Source organism: Monodelphis domestica, chromosome 1 (assembly GCF_027887165.1).
Source record: "Monodelphis domestica isolate mMonDom1 chromosome 1, mMonDom1.pri, whole genome shotgun sequence".
NCBI classification, from domain to species: Eukaryota; Metazoa; Chordata; class Mammalia; order Didelphimorphia; family Didelphidae; genus Monodelphis; species Monodelphis domestica.
The window spans coordinates 757,380,851-757,391,835 of NC_077227.1; the positions used below are offsets into that span (position 1 = coordinate 757,380,851).

A 10,985-nucleotide genomic window follows, 5' to 3' on the forward strand; every position below is an offset into this window, starting at 1 on the left:
GATTTCTCCTTATATTAAATAGAACACAGCTGTTTTAAATCTTAGCAACAGGGCCCTAAGGTCCTGGCTAGGAGAGCTGTTTCTAAATCTCCTTTCCTTTAGGGAACAACTGTCTAGATTAGGATTAAGGGAAACCTGGAGAAAGCTTTGGCCTTGTCCTGCTCCCCATGTGGTTACTTTATAAATATGTGGCTACAGCCAGGTCACAACTTACTTAACAAATGATTTATTAGATCCATGACCAAACTTATATAGTATTCCCTGTCTCTCTGAAATGGCTCATTCCATGGAGCTTATGGCAAAGTATAATCGAAACGCTACTCCCCCTTGGGATTTTGATTGTTATAGCTGTAATATTGTATCTCCTTAAAAAACCCACTTCTCAGTCAAACCAACTGATTGCTCCTTCTACTATTCAACAAAATGCAGAACTAAATACTTGGCTTGAGCTCATAGAAGAAAGTCAGGGGGAGGTTGTAGCTTTTATGAGAAGCATGAAAAGAGAGTTAAGAACATTATCAGAATCTCTGCCCCACCTTGCTCTAAACAATATGGCTCCTAGTTCACAAACGTGCCCCCTCCCACACCATTCCTCCCCCACCCATACAGACACTAACCCTTCTGACCAACCCACTACTCCCCCTGCCCCCTCAGCCCCAGAACCCTACTCCTAACTATCCCATCCCTCTCCCTGCCCATGTCCCCTGCCCAACCTGCTCAGCCCCAGTTCCCTCCCTACCCATGCCTCCTACCCCACACCCTCCACTCTAATTTCACAACCTGCCCATGCCTCCTACCCCACCACCTCCACCCTAAGTTCACACCCCACCCATACTGACCACCCTAATGCCTTCACCCTAAGTTCACACTCTATTCATTCCTCCAACCCTAACCCCTCTGCATCCTTTCCCCCAGCTAATGACCCTTCTTCCTTTGCCCCTCCTTCCCACCCTGCCCAATTCAATTCCCATACCCTTCCTACCTCTGATCCTTCTGGCACTATGCAACAACAACAAACTCTCCTCCTCAGTGTGCCCAACCCTTCCCTTTCTCATACCTACCCCATTGAGAATGGATCAAGAAGCCTAGAAACAGAAACACAAATACCAAATAATTCAGTTCAGTTATTCCTTTTAAGGGAAGTACCCACTTTTAATAAAGATGGGAACTTAATAACTGTAAGACACCATACCCTGAAGATTTAAATAAATTCAAGGAAGATCTTCTATCATTTGAGGAAGAACCAATATTAATTATAAAAAAGATTGGAGAACATATTCAGAACTTTTGACCCCACTTGGATGGATGTTGAAAATTTATTAGAAAAATTTCTGACCAAGAGAGAGAAAAATAATGTCATCTCTCTGGCTAAATCAGAAGCAAGGTAGGAGAGGACATTATTGGCCAACTGAAGATCCACATTGGAAGCCCAATGTTGAACCAGATTATACAAAACTAAACCAGGCCTGAGAAGCGTTATTGACAACCATGAGCATGCTCTGATAGACCTGAAAAATGGTCAAAATTTGAAAGAACCTGGTAAGAAATTGATGAGACCCCCTCCCAGTTTATGAACAGACTTATTGATGTAGGAAATACATATATGGACCTCGATTTATCCAGAGAAAGGGGTATTAGGCAAATATGTAGGCAATTTGTTGAGAATTGTAGTTCAGTGGTAAAAGACTACTTTAAAACTAGCTGTCCTAATTGAGACTCTATGGACCTTGAAGAATTGAGGAGAGTAGCAAACCATGTTTAAAAGATCTGAGGAAAACAATATGTTAGTGGAAGACTTAAAGAAAGAAATTGAAATGTTAAAGAGACAATTGAAAAAGAAGGGAGAGACCATAGCCCCTTTGCAGGAATTCACAGATAAATCAGTAACCTGCCACTTCTGTGAGAAGAAGGGCCACAAAATGATAGAGTGTAGAACTTTTCTCAAGATTATTGGAAGGAATACACAGTTTAATAACAACTACAGAAATGATAATTAAAGAAATAACTATAATAATGATAATGGAAACCACAGCTTTAGAAATAATAACTATAGAAATTACTATGATAATGATCATGGAAACCACAATTTTAGAAATTATAGAAATAACTATGACTATAAAAATAAAAATTTTAGAAATAAAAATTATAGAAATAGAAATTGGGAAAATAATGATAGTATTCCAAATGAAGAAAATGATAATACCCAACAACAATATAGAAAAAATGGTGCTCATCCAAAAAAATACTTGAGATGCTAATGCCCCTAAGGGGGGTGCCCTAGGAATGTCCCAAATACAATGAAGGTGGTTCTTCTTAGACTCTATTGATTTTGTTGATATTAATTAACCTTTTTCAGTTTTGTCTCCCCTCCAACTTGTAGAAAAGGATGAACAGAGAACTTAAAACTATGATTGGTAAATTATGCACTGAGATGCATTTAAAATGGCCTGAAATTCTCCCTCTGGCCCTTTTTTATCTCAGAAGCAGGCCTAGAGGAGACCTACATGTCTCACCATTTGAGATGCTTTTTGGACATCCGCCTATACAGGCTAAACCTTTTCCCCCTGCATATACATCACTATTAGGGGGAGATATTACTATTGCTTCCTATATACAGGAATTATAGCACAAACTACATGAACTTCATGAATCCAGAGCTGCAGTACAAGCTGGACCATTAGACTTTTCTCTGCATGACCTGAACCCAGGAGACAAAGTGTATATTAAGAATTTCAAGCAAACTGGAGCAACTCAACCTTTGTGGGAAGGACCATTCCAAATATTGCTAACTACTCCAACATCTATAAAGGTTGGAGAAAAGGACTCTTGGATTCATTACTCACATGTAAAGAGAGCATCTTTTGTTGAGACCGATTGACTGTACCCTATCATATGCATTGGAGACAATAATCCATAGACAAGTGGATACTGTTTTTTTGAGGACACATTGAATTACTGATTTTCCCCCCTTATTTTTATTATTGCCTTTCTTTTATTTTGATTAGAATATTTGATTTTTTTTCATTTCTTGTACTAAAGGTACATACAATTAATATTATTTTCCTGCAGTAATATAAATTTCATACATACATATATATATATACTTGCTATAATATTAATGCATACCCTAAAGCTTTAAACTGTGGAAATCTGCCATTTATTGATAAAATGTTATGGGACTGTGATTAATGTTTGTGTCTGATTCTAGAAAATGGGATAAAAAACAAGGAGCACAGATTTAACCTGAAAAGTGCCAAAAGAGCACACAGGAAATACTAATGTAGGTTTGAGGTTGCGATGCTTGACATACATTAAGTCGTAGGACTTCTTTGTATCTACACTCTTTGTGAAGTACTCATACAAGTATCCAAATTTGACTATCATGTTGGCTCCCTCTATCCCTGAGAATGAAAAAAGTCAGACCAGGGAATGACTCTTCCCTATCAAAATAAGAATTCTAGTTCCTTTCCTTCTTATAATATGACAACTTCCTGTAGTCTTGGCAGCAAATGGGTGAAATATTACTGCATTCTGTCCTACAGACTTGTGGGATAGAAACTACTTCAAATTTGACCTATACAAGGGCCTATTTTGAATTTTTTTCCCTTATGTTTTTGGATGTTTTTCTCTTCCTTTGATAGTTGACTCATATACCCCCATAACTCACCATTGCATCCTGAGCTGAATTGGATGTTTTTTTAAATACCCACTTCAGAGGGGGGGGTTATTTTAATAAAAATCCAAGATTTTGAATTTTTTTGTTCGAGAAAGATCATGAAGGAAGAAGCTTGCTAACTCCTAAATCCAGAGAATGAAATGTTGCAGAAAGATGTCAGAAAACCTATACTACATCAAGAAGATCCAGAATGAACTTTGGGTGTGGTTGACTGAACTGAAGTTTGATTGAACATTTATTGTAAATGTACACATTTATGCCAAAGGGGGACTGCCCCTAACTGGCTTTTTGTCAATGAGCCTAGAAAAACGTTGATTTTGCTTTCTCTCTTTTCTATTCCTCCATAACTATTGTAATTTCTTCTTAGAAAATTGAATATTGTATACATCTGTAGTTAGAAGTGCGTTTAGGACTACAAGATGATGATGTTAAATGATCAATGGGTTGACTAGTCTCCCAATGATCATCAGGGGGGATTGTGAATCTTAACATTTCTCAGACTCTAACCTTAGAAGATTTGATTAAGTTATTCCCCATTATAAACAATGGAGGTACTTGATCAGGAATGTATTGGGAACTTTAAAATTACTCCACCCATACTTAAGACAGTGCCTTAGGGGAAGATAAAGTTGTAAACTCCTTACTGAACAATGAAAAAGTACTTAACTCATACTTATAGTGAGGCAAAAGCCCTTAAGCCAGATCTATTTTTAGATCTAATACAAAAGGGTGCTAAGTACCCATGAAGGTTAAATTAATCACTAAAAGGGCGAGCTTAGCAAAGAGATGTGAATTACTCAGAAGTTTTAGTCGACCCAGAGAAGGTGATAACAAGATGTGAATCAAGAATGGTCAATCCTTTGAAAAAGCATTTACTGTGATTGGTAGATGTGAAAACTTAGGGGAGGTGACATAGGAGAAAATTCTCTTTAAAAGGAGCTGTCTCAACCAGTTCATGAGTGTTCGGATCAGTTGAGCTCAGGAGCTGAACTGGAGGGTCTCTCTGAACACTAGAGTTTTGCTTGGGACAATCTTGTGGTGAGTGATTAAAGACTGACTTAATTTTCTCTCTTAAAAGAAAGGCCTAGGCCATCAGGCCCTAGCCTTCCTATTATTTCCTCTTACTCTCTTTCTCCCTTTCTTTAATTCCTTCATTTGTATTAATTAAAATCTCCAAAAACCCAGCTGACTTGGGTATTTCATATTTGGGGATTTTTCCCATGGCGACCACTTATTTTTGATTTAAATCAAGACACTAAAAATTATCTTTATGCTTTTGGCAATTCAAAGTCTTGAACCCATATTTTCACTGTCACAGTTTATGGCAATCACTCTTTTGTCTGTCACAGGGGGTAGCGGGCACCAGCCAGGGGGCAGGCCCTTCAGAAGAGGCTGGGGGCAGTGGTGTGGGCTGAGCTTTGGTCCTGGATGTACTTCAGGATGTCCAGCTCATCCAGATCTTGAACCTGCACCTGCCTCTGGGCCTGGTGGGGTGCTTCTGCTTGCTGTGGGGTGCCCGGCCCCCGGGGCAGGATCACAGGCTTCTTGGGGATGGTGGGCTTGGCGGGCACGCGGGGCTTGGCCCTGGGCTGGGCCCCAAGGCTCAAGATCTTCTCCAGGTCCTCTTCTACTCTGTGGAGCAAAGGAGAGAGAGCTGCAGGGCGGCCCCGGGACTGGCGCGGCTGCTGCCTGGTCTGGAGGCCTGGCACGCTCCCTTCCCACAGCCCCCAAGGTGGCAGCCCCAAATGGCCATGAGTGGGCATCCGGGGCCTATGAAATGGGGTCCCCCCAAGCACATACCCAAAGAGGTCGTCGCCAACGTCCCTGCGGGCTGGGCCTGGCACGGGCTCTTGGGGGCGCTCACAGGCCGTGGGCAAAAGCAAGGAATCTCCCAGGGAGACCTTTCCCCCGAGGTCAGGGTCAGCGAACAACCGGAGGCCTGGAGGGTCAATCCATCAACACTTATTAGGCGCCTGCTGTGTGCCAGGCACCAAGCTCATCCCGCTGTGGGGCTCCGAGAGAGAAGCAAAGCCGGGGAATGACTTGGAGCCAGTCCAGGGTTGGCTCCGGGCTCCAACCTCGATGGCTGGCATTCATTGCAAGGCATGACTTGGCCCAGATTCTCTCGTTTCATCCCCAACCCTGGGAGGGAGGCACTAACAGTGCTGTCCCCATTTTACAGGGGAGGAAACCGAGGCAGGCAGAATGCAAGTGACATGCCTGGGGTCGTGCAGCCAGCAAGTGTCTGAGGCAGGATCTGAACTCGGGTCTCCGTGCCTCTAGGCCCCCTTTATAGCCCCCCCAGACCCCAGAATGTTGGGGGGCTGCCATGTACCGTCTCTGCCGGGGCCCGACAGTTGGGGACCAAAGAGCTCGGTGTCCTCTTCGGCCTCCTCGTCGAAGATGGTCCGCTTGGGCCTGCTCTCCTGGCCTGAGCCCGGCGGGGCTGCCTTGGGTCCAGCCTCCCGGAGCGGGGCTCGAGGCTGTCTGGGCTTCTTGGACCTGGACAAGGGGAAGGGGGGAGGTCAGTGTGCGGGCCCAGGTTGGTGCCACTCTCTCCGGGGCTCGGGATCAGTGGAGCCACCCCCGCTTCAAAGAGGAGCCTGAGCCCCCGCAGAGGCCCAGGAGGGGAGGAGATGTGAGTGAAGCAGGATAAGGGAACCTCCCCTGGGCGACCCTGGTGGGAGCAGCCTGGGCGGTCAGGCTAGCCGGGCGACCCTGGATGAGTCACTTCCTGGGCCGGCCTCTGTGTATGGGTAGAAGGAGATCTGAGAGCCCCCGCCAAGGGTCAGCACTGGCGGGCGGGGACAGCGTTTTTGGTCCCTGCTGGCTGCTTCTGAAGGCCAGCGATGGCTCTTGGGCTCCCCACCCTGGCCACAGTGGAAATGGACATCCGAAGTCTCGGGCTGGGCGGCTCCCCTAAGCCTGGCTACAGGGTGCCACAGCCCCTGCGCCTGGCTCCATGCAGGGAAAAGGGGGCGACCCCCTCTGGAGCCTCCAGGCTCGGGGTTCAGAGAGGAAGGAGGGCAGGCCGGCCTCTGAGGCCAAAGGAGCGGGCACAGGCAGCCCTCCTCTGAGGATGGGGCTCCGGGGTGCCCCAAATCAAAGGCCGCAGGACGCAGCCAGGACGCCTTCAAAAGCCCCGGATGATGTGGGGGTGCTGGAGGGGAGGTGCAGCTCCAGAGGACAGAGGGGGGCCCAGGAGAGCTTGGCAGAGGCTCCAGGCAGTAAAGCAGCTTCGGGGAGAATGAGCACCTCGGGGGGCCGTTAGGACCCTGGCTCAGACCTGGGAGCCCTCGGGCAAATCCGCCCTCCCCTCCCTGTGGGCCTCGGAGGCTCCTCCTGGGCTCTTTCCAAGTTACCCCCCGCCTTCCTTGGGGTGTTCATCGTGCCGGCTGGGTAGGCGCAGAGCCCTGCGTACAGAATCGAGACCTCCAGCACCGCCGGGGGCCTGAGCCAATGGGGGCCGCCATCCCAAAGGGCCAGGCCCAGGGGCGCCTCCAAGCTCTCACCTCTCCTCCGAACCCAAGAGGAAGTCCAGGGGAGCTTTTTCCCCTGAAGAGGGGCAGCCCAGGCTGGCTCCGGGAAAGCCGAGCTGCTCTCCCTGCTTGCTTGGGTCTGTGACCAGGGACGAGGGCCACAGGGAGCCCAGAACCTTCTCTCTCCCTGCTGAGGGGTCTGGGGAGGCCCTTTGGGGCAGGGCCAGCCCTCCCCGATGGCCCTCCACTAGGCCGGCCTGACCGACTAAATGGCTCCAAGCCGGAGGGAGGGCCATCAGCCTCGGCAACAAAGGGAAGGTCCCAGGAGGGCGGAGAGACCTCAAGAACCAGCAAAGGCCCAGAGAGGGGAGGAACTGGCCCAGCAGCAGCCCCAGGGCCCAAGGGCAGGACCCCATCTTACAAAACCAGGTCAGGGAGGCCACGGCAAGGAGAAGCTAAGGCTGGGGAGGGGACTCGCAACTGGCGGGGGCTTTGGCAAAGCTGTCTTGGAGAAAAGAAGACCCCTGAAGGGAGGGGACTGTGGCAAGGGCAGGTGGGAGCCTGGGAGGCGCACGACAAGGAGAGGGCAGCTCAGCTCGGGGCTACAAAAACTGGGGGACGGGATCCCCAGCAGAAGTAAGGAGAGAAGGGAGGACGTGGCCAGGCCTCAGACAGACAGGGGTCCTGAAATGAGCAGATGTAACCACGGAGCCCCTGCCAAGAATATCCGGAGAGCTGCAGGAAATATGGGAGAAGGGCAAGGACAAAGGGAGGAGAACGTTCAGCAAACCCAAAGTCGGGGAGCGTGGCTGTGATCCTCCAGGAAATTCTAGGACGTTCCACGAAAGAGAAGGAGAAGGAAGCAGGAGGTACGTGGAACCACGCTGCCCTCCTCCAGCCTGGGAAGGGCCCTGGAGCTACTTCTTTGGGGATGGGGCTGGTACAAGGAAAGGTCAAAGGAGCGTCACCCAGATAGCGGAGGGAGACTTCGGCAAAGCTGTCTTTTCAGCAAAGGTCTCATGCTATCCTTGTGGAAAAGACGGAGAGGTGTGAGTGAGGCGGAGGCAGCAGCACTGCTGAGGTGGATTCTAGATTGCCGGGATAATCCCTCAGAACAGGCTCAGGATTCAGTCTGAACTTGGCTGGATGTCTCCCGTGAGGAGACCCTGGGATCTGTGATGGTCTGGGGTCATTAAACATGTTTAGCAGTGACCTGGACAAAGGTAAAGATGGTATATTTAATCGTAGACCAAATAGCTAGAGGCACAATGCATGAAGAGTGCTGGATCTAGAGGTCAGAAGACTTGAGTTCAAATCCAACCTCAAACACTGGCTAGCCGCAACCCTGGGCAAGTCACTTCATCTCTGCCTCAACTTATTCAACTGTAAAATGGAGGTAAGAGCCCCTATCCATGCATTCCAAGTATAGGAGACAGATCATGCAAAAGTATGGATACAGAAGATGCAATGTTGAAAACATCAAGCAGGCTAACTACAATAAGATCTGAATGAACAATCTGAAGCTTGGGACATGCCTCTTCACCATGTTAGCAGAGACCCAAAGTTCAAGTAAAAAAAATAGGCTGGACAAATGAGCAAATAGCAAAAAAAAAAAAAGAAAAAGAAAAAGAAAAAGAAAGAAAGAAAGAAAAAGGAAAAGAAAAAGAAAAAAAAGAACCTAACCATAAAAAGTACTACAGTGTCAGGGAAGACAAAGAAACAAATTCAGGAGATAACCATGTAAAAACAGGCACAAGCAAACTCTCACAGAAAAAGTGTCAATTGGACACAAGTCCAATAAAATCTCCCATCTCTAGGCCTGGCTCTCAGTCCACTGAGCCACCCAGGTTCCCCCTGGAGGTTATCTTTTTAAGGCATTTCAGACTCCAATGTTTTATAAAAATCTCATATTTTGCTTATTGTTTTACGATTTAATTTTGTTGGCTTTAAGTTCATATATTAATGTATTCAATACTATTCTGTTATGCTGAATCATTTTAATTTACTGGGTTTTAACTACTCTTATATTCTGTTGCTTTTCCCCTATAACTATATTGAACAAATATTGAATAAGCCCATATAAAAAGCAGGGTTTTTTTTTTTTCCATTTTGGCTTTGTAACTTTGTAAGCTTTGTCACATAGAGGATGGATGGACTTCATCAAAAACTGGTTACAATTGTATAACAACCTTTGGAAAATTTAAGGAGCTAAATTCTCAAATTGATTTTAAGGGTTCTTCAGACGTTAATTTTAGATTTTTTTCAACAACTCTGATCATTTTGCCTGCCCTTAACAGGAGGCAAGGCCCATTTTAGTAGCTGAAGTGAAGTACAATTATAATCCCCACATCCCGATGGGACATAACAGTCTCATGCCAAAGGAGCTGGGAAGTTGATCCCAGGGCATGGGACCCCTGGATGACTCCCAAAAGAGGAGTATCTCTCATTTGTAACTCCTCAGCTCACTTTACCCTTTCACCAGAATGATCTCTAGATTCTGGGTGACATTTTTAGACCCAAAAGCAACAGTATAGACTTTGTTTTTTTCTAGACACCTCTGCCACATTTTTGTAATGATGGCAGTAATAGAAATTAAAAAAAAAAAAAGATATCTCAGCCAAGGTTGAAACATTGCTACACCTGAAAACTTGTGACAAGTATCCATTTTCTTTAAATGTCATACAACAGACTCATGTAAAATATGTTAGTGGGTTTGTTTGCTATTGTCATTAAATGGGCTATTATAACTCTGGGGATTTTGATACTTTTTGAGTATTACATGCTGTTCTGTTGTTCTTTATAAAAAACTGCTACTTTGTGAAAATCAATTGCTTGCACTCACAGTGGATCATGGCCAGGTATGAAGAGGAAATGGATCTCATTTTTGGTGAGAAACCTTGTATTCTTTATTTCCTTAACTGACACAGTGTGTCAGTGATTATAAGCTATATATTTTTTATTTTTAAAACTCTTTTATTATTACATTTTTCTTGCATGTGCAAAATACTATTTCAGTTTTATTTTTTCTCTCCTTTTTATATTTGAAGCACATCACCAGTATTAAGATTTTCTTTAACTTTTTGATTTTGCAGTAATGTAAGTTTAAAATACATTTGCAATAATGTCAATGCAAACCCCAAAAGCTTTAGACTATAAAAATGATGCTGATTGTTTAAAAAAATTATGGAACTTTGCTTAATGATTTTGTCTGATTCAGAATACAAAAAGAGCCATTGCACAGTGCCAAAGAAACACAACACTAAACTGCATAGTGCCAATCGAGCACAAGGTCAAAAAGACCAACCAATCCTGGTGGGGTTGATGTAATTTTGAGCCATGATAAGAGGACTTGAACGTGTTTGGGGTTCAAGGTGGCGGCTATTTAACATGTGTTAAAGGCAGGTCTTCCTTGTTCCATATTCTACCAAGTATCTCAAATTTGGCTCCTACCTGGCTCCTATAATCTAGTCCCTTTTCTGTCTTTCATAGTGTGGCAAACTTTCTGTAGTCTTGGCTACTGACTGGGTAAATGCATCATTGCTTAAATCATTTTAATTGGGCCCTGATTCAAGGACCTGTTATAGATTTATTTTTCCTATACTTGGAATTTTTACACATAAGACTTTGATAGTCTATATTTCATCTAGAAATTATCTTTTTTTACTTGGATTTTTTGTTTATGTTTTTGATTTCTCTTGCCAATTGATTCATATACCTCAGCCATGCATCCCTAAGTGATCCCTGGGTTTTTCAACACCCTCTTCAGGGGGGAATGTAGAATTATTATTATTCTAAATTGCAAAGTTTAAATTCCTTTTGAGAGTAATGTT

At 44.9% G+C, this 10,985-nt stretch overlaps 1 protein-coding gene across 1 annotated transcript in view; it reads right to left on the minus strand.

The window, feature by feature from the left end:
- Positions 1 to 1,297: 1,297 nt before the first annotated feature.
- HS1BP3 (HCLS1 binding protein 3) overlaps positions 1,298 to 10,985 on the minus strand; it is a 25,998-nt gene continuing 16,310 nt past the window's right edge. Inside the window, exons 5-7 of the mRNA XM_007477937.3 lie at positions 6,012 to 6,178; positions 5,477 to 5,615; positions 1,298 to 5,308 (exon numbers count right to left, since the gene is read on the minus strand). Coding sequence (XP_007477999.2) covers positions 5,059 to 5,308; positions 5,477 to 5,615; positions 6,012 to 6,178 — 556 coding nt within the window. The 3' untranslated portion in view covers positions 1,298 to 5,058. The remainder of the gene's footprint in view (positions 5,309 to 5,476; positions 5,616 to 6,011; positions 6,179 to 10,985) is intronic.